Source organism: Lontra canadensis, unplaced genomic scaffold (genome assembly GCF_010015895.1).
Source record: "Lontra canadensis isolate GAN:19392208 unplaced genomic scaffold, GSC_riverotter_1.0 scaffold13, whole genome shotgun sequence".
NCBI classification, from domain to species: domain Eukaryota; kingdom Metazoa; phylum Chordata; class Mammalia; order Carnivora; family Mustelidae; genus Lontra; species Lontra canadensis.
This window is the reverse complement of record NW_022631007.1, coordinates 11,489,540-11,511,614: the sequence shown is the minus strand read 5'-3', so window position 1 is coordinate 11,511,614 and position 22,075 is coordinate 11,489,540. Positions and strand designations below refer to the sequence as shown.

Genomic DNA, 22,075 nt, shown 5'->3' with positions numbered 1-22,075 from the left:
TTCATCAAGATATAGCTTGACAGAAGTTGAGAGAATTGAAATTGAAAAGTAAAAAAAATTTTAAGAGATTATAGAGAAAACAGACAGATATGAAAGGCAGATGAAAGAGATCCAACATTAGCACAACTGGTATTCCTGAAGGAAGGAACTAGATACATGGAATAGAAAACATTTCAAAGGTACTAAGACAACTTTCCTGAAATAAAAGAAATTTTATACTCTAAGAAAGGGTATATATGCCATGTCTCAGGAAATCAAATACAGAAAAACACCACTGAAACACAGTCTAGTGACATTACTAGATTTTGGAGATGAAGGATTTCTAAATACAAGAAGGAATGAACAGAATACAGTTTTCATAAACCTTTTCTGAAAAACTACTAGATGAAGAACTATGGCCTCCAGAGATGGAGAAATTTCTCCAAAAAAAACACCTAGTGCTGAGTCCTGAATCCACCTCTGTGGGGAAGGGAAGGTGAGAAGGAAGGATGACAAAAGTAGGCAGGTGAAGATGGACCTAATATTAATTGTCTAAACAAGTCATATCAGTTATTGAATGGACCTTTACTGAAATTTAATGAAAAAAACCCTTTTATTTTATTGGTGCTTTTTGTTCTGGCACAAATTTTCACTAGGCTATATTCTGAATCCAAAGAATCTTGCTTTGTTTACTAAAATTACAATATGGCTCATAAATACAAAATTATATTTTGGTTATGACTTCCAAATGTCATCAATGACTCCAAGTTTCTATTAGTAGTAATTAACATTTATTTTACTAAGTTCCAGAGAACATTTCTCAAGTACCTTATTTAAATAAATTTATTATAGATTTTCATTGGAGATACAATTGAGCACAGCCTGCAGGAGACAAAAATCTAACAGGTCAGCGTGCTGAAAGAGCTTAGGCATTTTGGGCTTTAGATGTCCCAGAAAGACTCTCATGCTGTCTCTTTACTCATAAATTCTGCCATTACCCTAAAAATCAGAATACCCTGGGATCTAAACAAAAACAAAACCTACCAGGGAACGGACTCATACATTGTCTGTCTTACAGAAGGGTTTGCTTTCATTTAAAAAAAAATTTTTATTATGTTATGTTAGTCACCATACAGTCCATCATTGGTTTTTGATGTGGTGTTCCATGATTCGCTGTTTATGTATAATACCCAGAGCTCCATGCAATAGGTGACCTCCTTAATACCCATCACCAGGCTAACCCATCCCCCAACCCCTCTCCTCTAAACCTTCAGTTGCTTTCATTTTCTTAATTTTGGTGTAAGTTTTACTTAAGATGAATACTGAAAGTAATTTTCTCTTTCATATGTTATAGTTCAAATATTATAGCTTTCTAAGTTTCTGTCTTCTCATCATTATCATAAAAGATGGCTGCTTCCTTTTGGACAGCTATAATTCAATGTTGCATCAAAATGTCTGGCTGATTCTCTTAAAGACCACGCATCAGCCTGCTCTGCATTAAAATATGTCTTTCAAAAATAACTTTGAAGTTCACAGCCAAGAGATCTTAAGGAGACATGACAACGGCTAAATGTATAGGTATCCTGGAATAGAAAAGGACGTTCAGTTCTTAAAAATCAAGGATTTCTGAAAAAAAGTATGGACCTCAGTTAATAATTTTTAAAATTCATTAAACATTAAAGTTAATAACACTAAAGTTAATTAACTGTAACAAATGTACTATACTAATATATTAATAATAAGGGAAACTAGGTCTGGGGTATATAAGAAATCTCTGTACTATCTTAACAATTTTTCTATGAATCTGAAAATGTTCTAAAAATAAAGTGAATTATGGAGGGCACATATTGCATGGAGCACTGGGAGTGGTGCATCAACAATGAATACTGGAACACTGAAAAGAAATAAAATAAAATAAGATGGAAAAAAATGAATCAAAGGAGTAAAAGAAATAATCTAGATTTCACTAAAAGGTAAATGATAAACTGAATCATAGCATTTTGTTCATTTGTTTATTATTCACTTCAGAAAAATAATTGGAAAATGTAGCATCATAAAAATACTGACATAAAACAAAAACACGAAATATTCAAAAGTATAATATAATTTAACTATGTAAAAACATTTATGAAAAGTTTGAAGGGGAACAGCTAAAAACGGTGTTCGTTATTTTAGAAAGGATGATGAGTGACTTTTTTCCCATTTTCTAAACTCCCTATAATATTGTAACATTTTTTAATTAAAAATACATAGAAGCCTTTATTATAATCCAATAAAAGCCTGTGATGCCCAGTACTGGTTGCCCGCCCAACATTAATCCCCCCCCTTCCTCCTTTCTAAGAGAAACCTAACCTTTTTCATATGGGGGTTTCATTTTATTTTCAACTCCAGAGGTAGATCTTCACTATTCTATTAAAATCAGGGTATGGGTCCCCTGGAGACTGTGATCAATATCATGGTTGGTGGATAGGCTTTTCCCCTTCCTTGCTGGATGTGATCAAGAAAGCATGTAGTTTGACCGTACTGGCCGCCGCGTTTACTACCATAGAGATTCTACCACTAGATCACTGAAGACAGCCAAGGCCAACATCCTTAAGTCACTGAGTCCTGGAACCTGCAAAACCTCTGTATTTCCACCTATGTAAAATATTATGTTCCCTTATTTAAATTTAAATCACTTTGGGTCAGGGTTTTCCATCACATGGTGTCAAAAGCATCCTAACTAATATAAAATACTTAAAAATATCTTCTGTGAGAAGCAAGCTTCTCTTTCCCATCCTTCACTCTGCAATAAAAAAATGTAACACTCTTATTACCAAAAATAAAATCTCAGCACCACTCACATCATATATCTTGCAAGTATCTACTACACATTGAACAAGATACTATTGGTTCCAGAGCATAAAAATACTGTAAGTAGCTCCTTCCTTAAGCAATATATTTCTATCTTAAAGGCACTCCCTTTATGGCTTCCATATTGAAGTAGGCCCACAAAACGTACCACGTTCATTTCACCTTCATGGAATATAGCAGCAAGGCCAGGAAGTCATCCTGTCCTCCAGAGTAGATCTCTCTCCTCAGTGCTATCACTGTACTTTGGTTTTATGTCCTTTCTGGCCCATTCTACTTTCTAGCTTACACTGACACTTGTTCATCTTAGGTGCCCAAAACATGATGGTGTAGTGAATAAATGAACTAATGCTTTTGGGCCTGGAAAAAGGGCATATAATTCCTCCTTGAAACTCCAAAGGAAAATTAAGAAAATTGAAGACAGTAAAAACAAACAAATAAAACCCAAAGAAATGTATTTAGGTATCTAGATACTTTGAAAACTAGTTGCCACATTAGCAAAATTACTAATATTAGCATTTCAAAAATATCAGGGAAAAAAAAAGGCCTGCTACTATCGCTTTCATTCAAAATTGAACTTTCATCACTTATCAGTGGAAAAAATATCTTCTCTTCAATTGTGAGTTGCCAGTTTAGGAAGATAAGAAAAAGAAATAAAAGTTATAGGGATTAGAATGGAAGAAATAAATTTGTTGTTACTTACCAATGATGTGGTTTTCCACATATAAAATCTAAAGAAAACTCTGTCCAAAGTATTAAAATTAATAAGGGCATTTAGTGGGTGCCTGGGTGGCTCAGTGGGTTAAAGCCTTTGCCTTCGGCTTAGGTTGTGATCCCAGGGTCCTGGGATGGAGACCCGCATCAGGCTCTCTGCTTGGCAAGGAGCCTGCTTCCTCCTCTCTCTCTGCCTGACTCTCTGCCTACTGGTGACCTCTCTCTCTCTGTCAAATAAATAAATAAAATCTTTAAAAAAAAAAATAAGGGCATTTAGCAAGATGGCTGGATACAGGATTAATATACAAAAGTTCATTGTAATTCTATATGCCAGTGTCAAAAAAGTTAGAAAATACAACTTAAAATGCCTGTTCTTCATAAGTTAACATTAGTAACATGAAAAAACAAGTCATAAACTTCAGAGAGGATATTTTCCCTACCAGTAACTGCTAAAAAGATTACTTCCTAGAATACTTTTTTAACTCCAAAAAATCAAATAAAACAACCCCCCCCCAAAAAATGAATGTTAAAATGAGGGGGTGAAAGTTAAAGCAGAAACAGAATAACTGGGTAACCTAAAAAAAACTTCCTCCAAATCTAATAATTATAAGGGGAAAACAGTTAAGTTAGGAATTCTGGTAGGTACTTCCTCAGCCAAGTGATCAAGGTTAACATCACCAGTAATACAAAGTGACATCATGTACTTCCTGATATGACGCATATTGCCTCTGTGGTATCCTTCCCAATAATGCCTAATCTGAATCTAATCATGAGAGAATGTTAGACAAAACCAAGTTGAGAAACGTTTTCAAAATCACTGACCAGCACTCCTCGAAAGTGCCAAGGTCACGAAAGACAAGGCTGGCAAATTGTCACAAACCGGAACAACTACAATGTGACAACTAACTGAAATGTAGGACTCCGAACCAGTTTCTCAAATAAAAAGAGGACATTAGCGGAAAAACTTGTAAGATCTGAATAAGTTCTATACCTTTACTTAATAGTATCATATCAAGGTTAATCTCTTGGCTTTCATAAATATTCTATGGTAATGTAAGATGTTAACATAAGGAGCGGCCGGCTAGAGGTATATAGGAAGTCTCTGTATCGTTTTGCAATTTCTGAAAATTTACCTAAACAAAAACTTGACCGTGAAATAAAATGTAAAAGATATGAAGACATTTTCTAGAAAACATAATGACCATAAATATATGAAAGGATGCTTGATCTCATTAGTAATTGGGAAAATATAAACTATGGTCACAAGATACTATTTTACACCCACTTGAATGGCAAAAATGGAAGAGTCTAACTATACCCAGTGTTGCTAAGAATGTGAAGCTACAGAAGCTCTTACTTACTACCAGTAGGACTAAAAACAGGCACAGCCAGCCACTGTGCAAAGTGGTTTGGCTATAAAGTTGTATAGCCTGGGGCGCCTGGGTGGCTCAGTGGGTTAAGCCTCTGCCTTCGGCTCAGGTCATGATCTCAGGGTCCTGGTATCGAGCCCCACGTCGGACTCTCTGCTCAGCAGGGAGCCTGCTTCTCTCTCTCTCTATCTCTCTGCCTGCCTCTCTGTCTACTTATGATCTCTCTCTGTTAAATAAATAAATAAAATCTTAAAAAAAAAGTTGTAAAGCTTAACATGCACATACGTGTGACGCATTAATTTTTCCCTTAAGTAGAGTCTAGAGAAACTTTAGTTAGTAAGCTCTGGAATGTTCATAGGAGCATTATTTCTAACAGCAAAACCTTGGTTCTACCCAAATATCCATCTAGATAAATAAATTGTGGTATATTTCAGGAGATGGAAATATTATGAATTAAAATGAATGAAAAATATAAATAATAAAATATATATTTTAGAAGCAATGTTAAATGAAAAAAGCAAGTCACAGAAGAATATATGTAGCACGCTATTCTTTGTAAGGTTGAAAACAAGCAAAACTAATAGTTTCAGGGATAATAAATACAGGTAAAGTATAAAGAAAAACACGTTTTGATTAGCATGTATGAGAAAGTGGTTACCTCCTGGGGAAAAGCTAGTGGTCAGGCTAGAGAGGAACACAGGGCGCTTTAACAATATTGCGATCTAATTCTTAATCTGGGTGGTGAGTTCGTGGGTTGGTTTTATTATCAATATTCAAAAATTACATAAGTGTTCCACATACACTTTTATCTGGGAAACGTGTTTCGCAATGAATGTTAGCAAATATTTAAAAAACAGTGTTTTAGACAAATATACATCAAACCCTTAATAGTGATTATTTCTGGGGTGAAATTCTAGAAGTTTTTTTACTTTCAGAGATACCTGTTTTAAAGAATTTTAATAGTAAATATATAATATGTATTCCAAAAAAGTTAAATTTTTTTTCTAATTTTGATAATACAATAAATAGTTTTGAGATAGAGAGCTTTCCTCATTAGAGTAATTTGTAATGATTACCACCTCTACATTTCTCACTCACCAGAGTTCCTCCACAAACACCGTTCCCATTCACAATAAATGACATTACAGCTGGGTCCTACTGTAGAATCAATGGGAACAGTGATGAAACAACATTCCTAACTTCTTGTAGTTAATAGATAGGGGTTGTGTGTATGTGCATACATATGTATGTATCTTTGTGTGCTTATAAATATTTTATATGAATATGCATTAGGTCCAAGTAATATACAAGTGAAAAACTTATTGAGGGAAGCGACCAGCTACAGATACAAGAAATGATTATAAGAAAGTCCCTCAAGTTGGCCTCTTTGCCTTAAGAAAACAGAACACTTAACAGTCAACATTAGTGTTCTCAACCATCCATCCTCCTGTTTGCACCACATATCCTTACAAAGTTTTAGCCTTAAAATGAGGCCATCCACAGGAGAACAGACATACATTCTTGTAGTGATTAGCACTCAAATAAATGCTCTCATGCATACTGGTCCATGCTGGAAACTGCACGCAAACAGCTGCAGTGGTATCAGACCCTGGAGAAGCTGCATGGGGAGGACAGTCCATCACCAACTGCTCCTGGGGCCCAGAAGTTGTGTTAACAACACACAGCAAAGAATAAGTGTGGCAAATACAACATGCCTTTGGCTGTATATGTTATATATTATTTTCTTTTTTTTTAAATATTATTTCCTATAATGAGGAGGACAGAACATGTTATTTTCCCTCTTTCTGCCTCATTATCATAACCTAGCAGGACGCGGCAAGTAAGGAATGGGGATGTCAGGGAAAGTGGGCAGATCAGTGAAAAACAGCAGCATATGGAAAAGAAAAAAGGCTCAACGCTACTGCACGATTTTAGGGAAGTCCCTGAAAACTGAGCCAGAAGATCCAAATGTCGATGTGAAGGGAGCAAAAAGGAGGACGAAAGCCTTTAAGGAATGTAAGAGAAAGCTGATGGTGGTAGCTCGGGTGTCTCATACTTTGAGATAGCATTTTCAAGAAGATGCACGAGAATTTGCGGATGAAGTTGACAGCCAGGGAGGAAGTGTTCATGACTGCCCACAGCACAAGGGAAAGAACAGTTTGGTAACCGAAGCCTGGCTCAGGACCATTCTCCTCCATCCCTCTGATTTTTGCTCTGCTGTGACCGGAATGCTCTCAATGTTGAAGATGGAGCTTTTCCCAAAGCTGATCCTTAGAGGCCACCAGGTGGAGCCCAACAGTCACAAAAAAAGAGCCCCCTCCTCAGCCTGATTTGCTGTTTGTCTATCAGCCAGTGAAAGCCATACCCTCTGAAAAGGACTTATAAAGTCTAAGTTTCTTACAACTCAGCCTCTTCTACAGAAAAGTCTTCAGATAAGGGACATACTCTTGATAAGATGGAATATTCCTTTTGCAAAGAGGGAAGGAGTGGAGAGAGCTATTTTTCAATTTGCTAATCTTATAGGCTATGCCTCAATAAAACTCATTTTGTCCTGTCTGTTTTTTCTACCAACCTAGTTACTATCTCATTTTCCTACTAAATACTACTTAATATAATTTAATGACCACCTCCCCAATTCATAACTACCTCGTAAGAAATTCAGCATCTACCAAAACTGAATGGCAAGGTAAAAGTACAGTATTTGCTTCCATCAGTCAGTAAATTTTTCTAATGGTCTGATAACTGGCAACTGACAGGTCAAAGCTGGGAGATGAAGATACCAGAACACACAACACTCCCCACCCCCACACCGACCAACCACTTCCTCCTCCACCACAAGCCTCATCAATCAGAACTTCCCTTCCCTTCATCTCACCCAGTCACTCTCTCCAGTGGAAGCTGTATTCCTTTGCTCTCATTAAAATGAGCAGCACTGTGACCCCTTGTCTATTCCTCATTTCAACAGTCTCCCACTGAGCCTAGACAATCCCATGTTCAACTCAAAATTTCCCCATCCTGCTACACTTGCACTGGCCTATTTATTTTTCCTCCTCCCCATCCCTTAAAGCTACCAAAGTTTGCTAGAGTAAATACGATGTCTATCTGCTCCAGGTCAATTCACATTATGTATCTTCTGTTAGTCTCAAGTGTTGCCAACACACACTATCATGTTCCCTACAGTAGCTCCTATAAAACTTGTCCATTTTCTTCGAGAATTATCCTTCAATATTCAAGAAGAAACCATGACAAATCTAGGAGAAAGTGACTACGATCTCTCCATGCTCGTGACATCCTGGAAGGGGAAGGCTGTGACTGTACGCTGTACTTTAGGATGGCAGATTTCACCAAGGTCTCAGAAAATATAGGCATGAATTCCACTGTAAGAGTTTCTAAAGGGAAACGTGATTTAAGAGGGTTGGGAAGCTCTTAAAACCATAAATCTGATTACATAATTACAAGTCATTCCAGCGAGGAAGTCAATGTGGCTTTTTAAGTATCCTGGACAAGAGCTTTGTACGAAACAGAAGTACTAAATATGTTGTATGTATAACAAACAGTAGTGATCCCTAAAAGCCAGCAAGGGTTCATTAAAAACAGATTACCTTTAGGTTTCTGCTGGCCTTACAGGACTAAGAGTCACGCAAATGTGGCAGATAGGATGTACAGAGGTAACAAGGCTGAACTGAGATCTCTCATGACAGTGCTAAGAACAAGACGAAAACTTTCTAACAGCCAAAGGTCTCCGGGACTGTAGTAGTCTTCGGTCTCCCCTTAGTGGGAGGCACCAAAGTGCCACTAAGGCTGCCAGAGAAGCAAAGTTTCCGTGGAAGGGGACACCAAGATGGATGGCCTCCTTAAAGCCATCTAGCCAGGCAGCAAACGTTCACTGAGTATCCACGTCCTAAAGGAACTCACGGCCAAGTAGATGACCTGTACAAGCAATTACAAGGCAAACAGGACAGAGCTACGATAATGGTAGTATTACAAAACTATGGGAGCACCCAGGAGGGGGACTCAGGGAACATTTTTCAAGTGGACAAGGGAGTTAAGTTTTTCACAAAACAAACAGCAGGGAGAAGAGAAACCCAAGGCTGGGAAAGCAAGCATAGTGTGCAAACGTCTGGAGCTATGAACACACACAGTCAGCTTGGGAAATGGCAAACGATGAGGCATAAGAGAAGGGAAAGGTAGGAGCTGAGGCCGCTCACAGTGCATCAGGATGAAACGCCATCGTGTCTCCCTAACACTCAAGTCAGAGGCCTGCAAGTTCACCCGAGGTTCTGTCCTTCTCATTCATGCCCCATTTCTAATTGGTCATCATCTCTGGGAGAATTCACCTTCCTCATCCTCCCTGAATCTTTTCATTCCTTTTGCTTCCTTCACTGCAATTCATTTACTTCGGATTCTCCCCATCTCCTCTGTGCTAATACAATAGCCCGTTATGACTGTTTGCTTTCAGTCCCGTCCCCTCCTGTTCACTCCGGACTCTCCGTCCAAGTGATCTTTCAGCAAAGAGGCTTCCGTTCTCCCAGAAACAATCCTGGATTTCTCCCTTCACCCATGCCCTCTGGACTTACAGAAAACTACTTTATTCCTATGGAAGAACTTACAACATTCTGCTTCATACTACAGTTAGAGTAAAGAGGCCATTCAATCTGTCTGCTTTATCCATGCTCGTTCCCAGAGACTCAAATCCCACAGTCCCTGCTGACCAGGCAGCGGACCGTGCAACCTTGGACCACTGCTTCTGGTAAAAATTACTGACCAGGGCAAATAACTGTCTCAGGCTAGACCAGTAAAATTTTCTACCCTAGAATTTCTGTATCATGACCTAGACTTCAGTGTGTCACCTGCAGGGGACTGGCAGCACCATTTTGTGGCCATGTACGCTTTTGAGCAGGTAGGCGGCTACGGTGCAGAGTGACACAGTCACAGAGCTCATGTGCAGAAAGCAGGACAGAAAAGATACCAGGTGGTGGCTGGACTTGTCAGGATCGTCAAGAGAGAAGCTGTGATTCTTCTGCCACTTTGTTGGTTCTGAGATCCTCATGAGGCCTGCCTCCATTTCCTTCCCTGGGTTTTAAGAGAACCACCAGTTTCTTATATTAATTTCTACTTTTATTTAAATTAGCTCAAGTAGGACTCCATTTCTTGGAATCAAATTAATCCTCTGACATTTACGTACAAGTCCTTCTGTGTGAGGCTGTAATTTCTTTGAATAAAGAAACCACACTGTGTTTACCTATTTCTCACATAATATAGCTGAGGGACTTACACATAGTTAGTTGATCAACGCCTGTCTCATGAACTGAATTTAACTACAGAAGAAGTAAATGACCTTGGGTTTGAATCATTAGGAGCAATGACAAAGACAGATGAAGGTCAAAACTTTTTAAGAACGGGGGCGCCTGGGTGGCTCAGTGGGTTAAAGCCTCTGCCTTAGGCTCAGGTCATGATCCCAGTGTCCTGGGATCCAGCCCTGCATCAGGCTCTCTGCTCGGTGAGGAGCCTGCTTCCTCCTCTCTCTCTGCCTGCCTCTCTGCCTACTTGTGATCTCTGTCAAATAAATAAATAAATAATCTTAAAAAAAAAAAAAACAAAAAACTTTTTAAGAACAGAGTGTAGGGGCAGGGAAGAAACTCAGAAGGCCACTTCAGCTAACCTCAGCTTTCGGGCACAGTCTCTGGGCAAGTGGACCACAAACGCTCACAGCTCACATCCACAGCAAGCACCACCTTCGTGCTCCTGGTCCAGACCTGGCAAAGTTGAGAGAGCAGGCCCAGGCAATCCTAGTCCAGGATGTTCTGACTGGGAAACAGTAACCTCAGTGCCTAAAGATCAGTAACTGATAGCCTGAACAAAATGGCAAGGCGACCCCCACCAGGCTCAACAGTGGCAGCCCAGACCCCTCAGAAGAGGGACGCCATCTGACAACCTCATCAGGAGAGCCTGCCACATTTTCTTTCTTCTTCAGATAAATTTTCTCTTCTTCACTAAGATCTTAAAAGGCATTATTTCCATAAATGACAACTTTTACTGTCTTTATACTAAGAAGGCAGAGCAAAACTTCGTAGTGTTTTCCATCCAAGTATGAGAACTTCAAATATTTTTGAGAAAAACATGACTAATATATGGCCATTATTTTAGAATGTTCTTTTTTGCAACTATCCTTGCTGCTTCAAAGACCTGAGTCCTTTTTCAACTGTTGTAATTTGCCCGCAAGGAAAAGAGTTCTTGATGAAGTAATGGCACAGCTGTGAAAAAGGAACCTGTAAGACCATTCCAGCAATAAGAGAAACTCACATCATGAAGATTTCTTGACTACACCCTTACAACTTGACGACTAAGGAAGCAGTCCAATCAACTATACACAATGGGATAAGGCAGATAAAAGACGAGGCTGGATTTCCTGCTCTGACGTGAAAGTCTTCCCTTTTCGCTGCCAAGCAGAGTGTGGCAGGCACAATCAACAGGGGCCAGGTGGCACAGCTGTTATCAGGCCTTTGGAGCTGATGGTGAGAAACTGGCAAGCTTCAGAAGACTATTTAGGACTCAAGGGGTTGACGTCACCTTTGGATAACGGGTTAGGTTTAAAAATGATGATACTGCAATCACTCCACTTGAGAGCAAAAAAGAAAGCAGACTTGCTCCTGAGTGGCTCTGAGATCATATAAATCACACCAATCTTCACATCACTGAAAAACTGGCACAAGACAGTGTTTCTTAAACGGCACAAGGTATAACACACAGATCTGATTTGACTTATTTTGCCAGGCATGAGAGGCTAAGTACTGAACAAATCCGATAAAAGCAGTGCATGGTGGCCATCCTTCCGATGTGGGTTCTCACAACCACCATTCCCACAAAGGCCCATCCTGTACATGTCAGATGACCAGCAAGCAAGTCACCAAACTGGCTCAGAAATGTCAGAACAAACTTCTCTAGCTTGTACACCTTTGTTTTCATTTTGTGCGATGCATAAACCAGACACCATCCATCTTAAAGGGCTAAAAATACAGCTAAAACTTACTATTGCTTTTCTTTCAAAATGAATACAATTATAAGAAGAAAACAGATACAGCTTTTGATCAAACAGCTGGGGCCAGCAGTTTCTTCCGAGCAAAATGAAGCGGTTTATCCATGATGCTCTGTGACCACATCATCTATATTTAAGTTAAACTGGTTTCTGCCACCTTCTATAAAAACACGGTACCCTTTCCTACTTACAGTCAGGCAACTTAATTTTTAACACCATAAGTAAAACCTAGGAAGGATAGATACCAACAAAGTGCATCATTAAAATATACTTTCATATTTATATTTTGGCAAAATAATAAATTAATTACATATGATTGGCAGATAGTTGTTGCTGACATATTATTATCTCAACGTTTGTGGAAAATTAATAAAAAATGTTATATACCATACAATCACAGGGGTCCCTGAAGGTCTCCAAACATTTTTTGAACTGGTTGACTTTCACCTACAAGACCTGGTCCCAGCCTTGAAGCTGCGGGAGGGGAAGCTTGCCACCCATGGTGGCTGCAATTTTCCCAGCCACAAGGAAGAGATTCTACTTGATATGAGAGGTCTTTTCTAAAGGGACCAACAAAGCCCCTGAAAGCAGAAAGGAGAGGAGACAGGGCAGAGGGGACTGGGGCTGAATGGGAGGGTAGTCACGGGGAAGGCAAAGAGCCCTCTCTAAGACCAGCCTTCCTCTGTGCTCACCAACAGGGCAAGGACTGCCCTGTAACAGCAGTAGGTAGCTCTGAGGAAAGAACGGTCTTCTAGTAATTTCCAGAACCTGAAGAGAGGGCCCAGCAGGATCCTTTAATGGATCCTGGAGTACCCAGAATGCTGGGGAGGTACTTGCCCTTTGTTAATGAGAAGCCCTGGCCAAAGGTCCCAGGACCTGGAAGGCACTGGTCAGGTTGTTTTGCAATGACAGCCCTTGACTAAGACAGCTGGGACCGCATGACCGCACTAGAATTGGTCACACCAGCTAGCTCCACAGTGACCAGCCCAGAACCGCGTGTCCTGGCCCCAGTGTTCCCAAGATACAAAGCGGACACCCATCCTGACGCTGGAGAACACGTGCAGGACCTGAAAGCAGACATTGTTGTTCCCCCGCTGGACGTGAAACGGGTGTAGCAGAGAATTTATCCAGGGCAGTCTGGCCGGCATCACTCAGACACAAATCTCAATCTTGCCACTATTTAGCAGCTCTGGCCACAAATCCTCCTCCTCCAGGTCCAAGACCTGCTTTTTGCGACATCAGCTGAAGGAATACACAAACTGGTCTGCAAGAGGGCCCCAGGCACCACTGACCTGTTTACCTCCACCACCCAGCCTTCCCACCTCTCCCCCCACCGTGCTCCCTCATATTTTATATTTTAAAGCACAGAGACTGAGGTCCCCTGGAATGCCTGGAATTTTGCATATTTTAATACCAGCATCTGAACAGAAGAGTCTGATTGTTCGATACAATAAATCCCTCACAGTTCACAGGTACAAACAAGGTTCATGACATAATGGGAAACAAGTAGAGATTCACAATGTGCTTATGTTTTATGTCCCAAACCAAAAACAAAAAGAGGTGACTGCCTGGCAATTCAAGGAGCCTACAGGTGACCAAAGTGATAGCTAAGAACAATTTCTGAAACACCAGGACCCAAATATGCCAAGTACCTATGTTTTAATAAAGAAATAATAATTAGAATACACAAAAGCGTTTACCAAAAGGCCACCTAAACTGAGCTCTGTGTGCGCTCTGTGGTTTTTCTTGCCAGAGATCACCTACCCCAGGGCAAAATTGCTGTCCTCCTTCCAGTCCACGATGCGGCAGATGAACAGTGTGTTGGCATAATCTTGAGGCCGGGTCACAAAGTCCTGGGGACAGTCCTTGAGAGGCACATAAATTCTAGGCACTCGGTGGTCCGAGGGAGAAAAGAGGGCGTATTTCCTAAACAGTTCACTGTTCTTATCAGCCAAGAGTTTGAGAAAGCCAGTTGCTGCCCGGGAATGTTTTTTCTCCAAGATGTAAACCACCTGAAAACACCAAAGATATAGTCAAATCTTGTTTATCTACAGGGCTGGATAACAGTTGGGAGAAGTCGGCAAGATATTATTTGGTCGATTAGCTAGGCCCAGCAGTTTCTCTAGGTCCAAACGAAGGGCCTCTCAGTGATGCTCTGTGACTGAATAATGCACATATTTTTAAAAATACTTCATTTATTTATTTGACAGAGAGAACATAAGCAGGGGGAGCAGCAGGCAGAGGGGGAGAAGCAGAAGGAGCAGAGAGCCTGATGCGGGCTCGATGTGAGGCTTGATCCCAGCATGCCGGGATGATGACTTGAGCCAAAGGCAGATGCTCACCAACTAAGCCACCCACGTGGTCCCTAAGTGATGCATATTTAAGCTGCAACAACTTAAGTATCTAGCAAGCATGGTTATCCAAGGCAAACCATGCAATACATGGACATATTACATGAAAGTGCTTTTATTTTTTTTTTAAAGATTTTATTTATTTATTTGACAGAGAGATCACAAGTAGGCAGAGAGACAGGCAGAGAAGGGGAGGGGAAGAAGGCTCCCTGCTGAGCAGAGAGCCCGATGCGGGGCTCAATCCCAGGACCCTGAGATCATGACCTGAGCTGAAGGCAGAGGCTCAACCCACTGAGCCACCCAGGTACCCATGAAACTGCTTTTATAACAAAGACCTTTGTCTTAAGGACGTATGTAAGACTCTAGCAGGAAGTATGGTTCCAAGTATTTGCCCTGCATTACATTTTTCTCACATGAAGAGTTGCTTTAAAAAAAAAAAAAATGTTATTAAACATAAATAAGGAATTGGTCTTTATTATGCCCTTAAAAGCTGGAAACCTGGGTGCCTGGGTGACTAGGTTGGGGCTCTCTTGATTCCAGCTCAGGTCACGATCTCAGGGTTGTGAGATTGAGCCCCGTATCAGGCAATACACTGGGCGTGGAGCCTGCCTAAGATTCTCTCTTTCCCTCCTCCCCACCCCCTACCCCCCAACCCCTGCCACCACTGCTCACCCTCTTTACCTCCTTCTCTAAAAAAATAAAAAAATAAATAAATACAAATAAAAAACCAAAGGCTGGAAACCTTTTCACCTTCCTTCTTTCCAACATTAAACCCATTCTCTCATTTCACCAGGCCAAGACTCAGGCCACCACAGCATTACAAGGACATACTATTTCCACCAAGAGAGACGCATTCTCGAAGAAGCTGAATCCCCCTCACCCACCCTGGGAAGTTCTTCTCCCTGAACTATTCCCCTTTCCCACTGCAGACAGTTTGCACTCTGACCCGCTCACCAAATTACTTGCCAGCATTCCACTCTGACCACTGAGCAAAGGTCCAGACTGCTGGTGAGCTGGCTGCCGCTCTTGTTCGTGTCTCTGACTCCACGTGGGGCCTCAGTCTGTCTGCCAAGAGCCTCCAACCAGGCAGCGTGCCTCTCCTCTGCCCCAGGGACACCTGGTTGCTACCCCGAAGGACATCTGTCCTCTCCGCAAATCTCAGTCCCGTGAGACGCTCTCATTCTCCTGACCCTTCCTTCCTCCTTGGAAAACACCACTGTTTTGAACAAGCTGCCGTGTCCTCTGTACAGGAATCCTTGACTGCGTCCTCACGTGTGTTTGTCTGTCCCAGGCCCTTTGGACAGATGCTGCTCCTTCTCCACACTCAGGCCCTTGTTTTCCTGTACTGTCACATCCAGACCATACTCTTCCCACCTCGTGTGCATGCCTGCAACCTTTCATGGTTCAGGCTGTCGCCTTCTTGTTACTGTCATCCACGGACCTCCTAGTTTTTCTGCAGTACCTGGCTTACACTTCCCAGTGAATGACTCAGCCACTGTCTTGCCCTCACAGTCCCCATACCTCCTCAGTACCAGTGGCCCTCACTTCCGTTCCATTTTGGCAACTCATCCTCACGGCCACCACTCAGCATCCTCAGATCTAATCCCAATCATCTCAGACTGACCCATTGTCCAGGTCCCCTACTCTCCTGGGCCCTGCTCCATGGCTTCTTCACCACATCAAGCCTACTGGCGCCTTGACCGCAGCCTGCTTTCTGTGTCTGTTTGCTACTTCTTCAGCCTGAATCCTTTCCTCCCTCTGAGGGACATCATCTTCCAGCACTTCTAGTCCTCTCACCTCTGTCGTCAAATGCCTCACCTCTCTTCCCCTTCCACTGCACCCACCCTAGAAAATCCTCAATTCTGGGACAGTTTGGCCACTGCTATTCTCCAACCTCAAACACAAGCTATGGAGTCCATCAGAAGAAAATTACAGGGGCGCCTGGGTGGCTCAGTGGGTTAAGCCTCTGCCTTTGGCTCAGATCATGATCTCAGGGTCCTGGGATCGAGCCCCACATCAGGCTCTCTGCTTGCCTCTCTGACTACTTGTGATCTCTCTCTCTGTCAAATAAATAAATAAAATCTTTAAAAAAAGAAAGAGGAGAATTACAATGATGCAGATAGAAGATGGACACCATTCTACACACATTCATGTTATATAATCGTTGCTCCAACCTCAAAATCTCTCGGGTATTTTTAACCTGCTCCCAGTTAGCACAGTCTATAAGCCCCACTCTCCTGATGCTCCCCTCCTTCTAGGACTCCAGTGGTCTGAATGCTGAATCTACCTTATAGTCCCACAACTTCCTGAAGCTCTGTTCACTTTTTCTAGTCTATTTTCTCTCTGTTCAGCGGGGTAAATTCAACTGATCTCTTCTCAAGTTAACTAATTCTATGCTGAGTCACCTTTACTACTGTGTCTGTCCTCTGAGTATTTTATTTCTGTTCCTGTGTTTTTTAGTCCTGTAATTTCCACTTGGTTCTTTTTTTTTTTTTTAATAACCTTTATTTCTTTGCCGAGATTTTCTAATTTCTCACTTGTTTTGAGTTTTTCATCGCTTGTTGAAGCGTATTTATGATGGCTGATTTCAAGTCACCGTCAGCTGCACCGTCTTGGTGTCACCATCAGTTAGTTGTCTCTCCTCACTCAGGTGATGATGTCCTGGTTCTTGGTATAATGAACGATTTTCTTCTGTACCTGGACCTTTTGACTATTATGTTGGGAGATGCAAGGTCTTACTGAAATGTTTTCTTTTAGAAGGCAGGTCACCCTGTCTTGTTTTAGCACAGAGACCCTGAACTACTTTTGTGGGCTCTAGTTCCAATGACAATTTCATCAGCAAAGACTGCACAGTAGCATTTTGATGTCTGGCTGACATGCAACCACTGGGGCTCCAGCCGCTCTCTGCCAGTACTGCCTGAGGGGGTGAGGAGAACTTCCTCAGGGCTGGCCACCTGGTCTCTCCAGTACAGATCAGGAACAGATTCATGTCCATGCAGGGACAAAGAAACTTCCCATCCAGGTTGTTAGTTGTGGTAGGACCCTGCTGCTGCCTGTGTGCCGAGGGTCTCTGGCTGGGAAAGCAGGGTCTCAGACCCATGAGGGAAAAGGTCTCCTGGACCATATACTTGTTGGGGGAGGATCCTCCTTACTGGTGTTCACCAGTCATTTCCTACTTCTGGAGGAGGAGGGAGGAGTCCCTAACTGACTTGCCTTCCTCTCTTCACCCTTCGGAATTCTGCCTCCTGTTATTTTCCAGGGTTTATAGCTGTACTACCAGGAAAGAACAAGGAGAAACGAGTCTATGCCCTCTTGTCTGAACTAGAAGTCCTTGTTTTTTGTTTTAATATCTGACAGCACGAGAAGTATATGAAGTAGCTTGACATCACCTGTGATTCCTACATTAGTTGGAGAAATGACTTGGTCACAGTGTAAATTTTCCATACATGTGCTGCATTGCCTTGTGATTTTTTTACTGAATTCACTAAGAAGCTATCAAAACAAACAAACCAAACCAGCAAGAGAGAGAGTACCATTGAGGGGGCAGCAGCAAACTGCAGAACACAAGTTCCACCTACAGGGGGGGGCCTGTACTCAGCTCGGACTAAAGTCATTGAAGAATGTGGCCCAGTGTTGTCGGATGTTTTGTTTCATCAAGAGAAGCCAGAAGTCTCTCTCTCTCTCTCTCTTTTTTTTAGTAAGCTACTTAGTCAAAATTTTTAAATGCTGCAGAAGTCACACAAAACACAAGTTTATAAGCCAGATCTAGCCCACAGGCTTTTCATTCATTACAATCTTCTATACCTAGCATGCTGCCTGGTATATGGGTATATGATTAGTATTCAAAATGCTTATTAAAACAATTGGTAGGCAGTTGAGGGTAACATAAATGTAATATAATTCAGAAATTCCTCGTGTCAATCTGCAAGAGGTGCTAGACTGAGGGGCAACACTACCACCGCAAGTCGAACATGCTGAAGGGGGTCTGTGGCAGAGAAAGCCTCCTGCTTATTACCACCCACTGAACCACTTCTTCTACCACAAGCTATCTGCACAGCTAGGGTCAGCCGTGTTTGATCCCATATCTGAATATGCCACTAGCATATATAACTGAAAAATAAAACTGAACTATGCAAAACAACAGACAGGATGCAAAAGCAGTTTTTTGTGTCTACAATAACTAAATTAAATACTTGGGGGAAAACTAAAAAAGGCATTAAAAACTTACTTTTGAATTTGATGTGGACATGACAACAATAAAAAAAACTGAAGCAAAAAACTAAGAATATAGAAGGCATCTACATTCATACTGTTTCACGTAGTGCCTAAATTCTCACTCCACTTTACATAACCCGAACTGGAAATCAAAGATGTCACGTTAGGGGAAACTTGGTGGCTCAGTCCTTAAGTGTCTGCCTTCGGCTCGGGTCATAATCCTAGGGTCCTGGGATTGAGCCCCACATCAGGCTCCCTGCTTGGCAGGAAGCCTGCTTCTCCCTCTCTCACTTCCCCTGCTTGTGTTCTCTCTCTGTGTTTCTCTCTGTCAGATAAATAAATAAAATCTTAAAAAAAAAAAAAAAAAGACGTCACATTATGAGTGTGGTTTAAGCAGAAAAAGATAATACAGAACTTCAGTAAACATACCTACACACAAAGGAAAGTCTGTGGACTTTCATCCAAACACAGGCAAATCAACATATATGTATCCCTTTAAAGTTATACAAAATATTAGCTTTTTATGATTCCTTGCTCCCACTGAATTGCATGAGACCCCTCTGACAGGTAGCTCAGGTGACAGTCATTTGGACATATGCAGAAAATCTGTGGGCAATGACCTTTGCTGATCTTTGCAGCGACTTCTCCGGTAAAGCTCTTGGGTCCTGTGATGTGGAGGTGCTCTCATCTTTTGTAACGGGAGCATCAGCATCCTCTTTTCCTAAAATAAAAAGAGAGAGGAAAAAGAGAGAAGAGGAATCAGTTAGATGCCTATCTAATAGGCATACACACTCACAGGATTTTTTTTTAAGATTTTTTTTTTTTTTTTAGAGAGAGAGAGAGAGAGCACGCACATGCAAGTGTGCGAGCGTGAGTGCGGGGAGGGGCAGAGGGAAAGAATCTTCCGAGCAGACTCCTTCCTGGCTGAGCAGGAGCCAATGCGGGTCTCAGTGTCCCGACCCAGGAGATCCTGACCTGAGCCGAAACCAAGAGTCGGACTGAGCCAACCAGGCGCCAGGTGGGATTTTAAATTTGGAGCACCGTTTATTTATCCTAAACTACTCACTTTACAGAAAAGGAAACCCTAGCCCACAGTAGTCAGGAGACTCAGCTAAGGTCAATCACATCACCAACTTGCATGAATGTGCTTACACTCAGGGGCCCACATTTGAGCTATTTAACGTTATTCAAATGCTAAGCATCATATAAGTAGAGATATCGAACTACGCTGAACTGAGCTAAATGGGTTAGGCGTCAAAATGCCAAACATACTAGATGTGAAATACTGCTCCAGCCCACAGTGAAGAAGAGAGATAGGTTAATTTATTATGCACATCTGCTGAAATCAAAATAAATGTTAACTTTTAAAAGTACTTTGGTACCAGCCATAACAAACAAAATGGGGGAAAATAGATTATATTTATTAAATAAATAAATAAATAAGCCAACCCTGATTTTCCTGGCTTTTCTTAGTGACATTATATAAAGAGTATTTAATGTCTTTAAATGTTTAATTTCCTTTCTTAAGAAACTTATAAAATGCACATTCACCCAAGAAACTGAAACCACATCTCCCTAATAAAGAGGGAAGTTAGGCTCTGTACCAGAAGTATTAAAACCACTCATGAACAAATGCAGCAAATTACACACTTCTGAACATTTAATATTTTGTATTTTCATATTTTACTTTAGAGATCCCCCACAAAATAGTCTTATCCAACTATACTGGAGTTTCTGGATTTTAGGGGTCACAGCGCATTCATGTGGGCTCCACTCCAGATAGCTAAGAGAGACTTGTACTTATCATCATTTAGACATTACCAAGGCCAAAATAAATAAATAAATCCTTTTCAGGACTGGCTGCCTCTTAGCCAAAGCTCAGTTTTAAGGCCAAGTTTTACCATTCTGGGCGTACTCTGGAAACACTGACATGATCTGACCTACTGGGGTTTAAGAATGATCAACTGTTTGCTTTTCCATCTATGCTGAAATATGCCTACCATAGTGCCCACTGAAAGCAGAATTCTCAATGTTTTCCCAAAAGAAAAAAACAAATGAGAACTTTCCCATTGTTGATCACCCTGTCCATTAGTAAAAGAGGATATCCATCTTAGATGATATCCACAGTTCAGGATTTTAGACCATAGTTTAGGATTCCAAGGTCATTAGACGCTTCCTGAACCACATCTTTTATACTCTTGGGGAGGAAAAAAACCCACACAACTTGTTGATCTGCTCCATAACGTATCTTGCCAGTGTGCTCCACAGAACGAGGTCATTCAGGAAAGATTAGGAGGCTGGAAATACCATGAACCAGCACATTCTACCTAGATATCTGCTATCTGAACTTTAAGTCTCAAGAGTTGGCAATCAAGGGGGTTTTCTAAGGCATCCCAAATCCTGGGCATGCAACCTTCTATCACAGTCACTGATGGTTCCAACTTAAAATGACTATTGCCTTGGACTCCACCCTAACAACAAGCAAGTCTTCTGTTCCAAAGGTTATGCCAGGTTGCATCCAAAGAAAGAGGAGTAGCCAAGGAAGCGAGCCCAACTGTGATTTTCCAATATCACACCTACACATGACCTTTCCAGGTTCTGAGTTCATAAGGATATCCTGACAGAAACGAAGCTTTGTTCAAAGATGCATTACAATCAATCAAACTGAAGTTTTCAGCCCTGCAGGTGAGCATCAGAGATACGTTCAACAAATGTGAGGAAACACAATTACAGGTTAGAAAGGTGAACCACCTTCATAGGTTTCCAACAACTACGTCTCCCTACCCTAACAGCAAAGTTGTCAGGTTAATGAGAGATCTGACACACTGTTTAATCATGAGATTCTTCATTTATTCATTTATTCCATGTCTATTTATTGAGCAATGCGCATTAAGGATTCAGTGAATGAAAGAAATATGGTTCCAGCCCTTAGAGAACATATACTTTATGCACGAGTGATATTCAATAAATAACCACTCAATCAATAAATCGTGATGAAGGCGAAGAAGGAAAGAACAGTTTCAAGGAGGAAGAGTTCTCTCAATATACAACTTAGATTAAGAGGTCAGGAAAAGAGGCCCTGCATGGAAGTGACATTTAAACTGACACCGCAGGATGGTGTGTTGAGGAATAAAGAAAGGGACAGAAGACCCCAGGTAGGAAATGGTACTGGGAAGGGACAGAGGTGAGAGGTGCCTGGCACAAACGAGGAACAGAAAGAAAACCAGGTAGCTGGAGCATAGTGAGGCTCAGAACGGGCATGCAAGGGATGAGGGTGAGCGGTAACAGGAGTCAAGTCAGCTGACGTCTTCTAGGATTGACACGTCCTAAATTGGAACCTGGATACAAGGGGAAGCTGGCAAGGATTTGTGCATGAAAGTGACACTGCCCGAGGGCAGGTTCAAGCAGGCTGAGAGCAGAGGCAGGGAGGCCAGCGAAGAGCTACTGGAGCAGTCCAGACATGTGAGGATGGTGCTTCGATAGAGGCACTGTAGGGAATGAAAAGGATCAACATCAGGCACATTGTACACTTGAACAAAGAGATTTTAATGGTGATCAGA

The 22,075-nt window shown here is 41.5% G+C and overlaps 1 protein-coding gene across 1 annotated transcript in view; it reads right to left on the bottom strand.

Annotated features, from left to right (window-relative positions):
* DIS3L2 (DIS3 like 3'-5' exoribonuclease 2) overlaps nt 1-22,075 on the bottom strand; it is a 349,252-nt gene that overhangs the window by 172,838 nt on the left and 154,339 nt on the right. Inside the window, exons 7-8 of the mRNA XM_032857493.1 lie at nt 19,136-19,236; nt 13,714-13,961 (exon numbers count right to left, since the gene is read on the bottom strand). Coding sequence (XP_032713384.1) covers nt 13,714-13,961; nt 19,136-19,236 — 349 coding nt within the window. The remainder of the gene's footprint in view (nt 1-13,713; nt 13,962-19,135; nt 19,237-22,075) is intronic.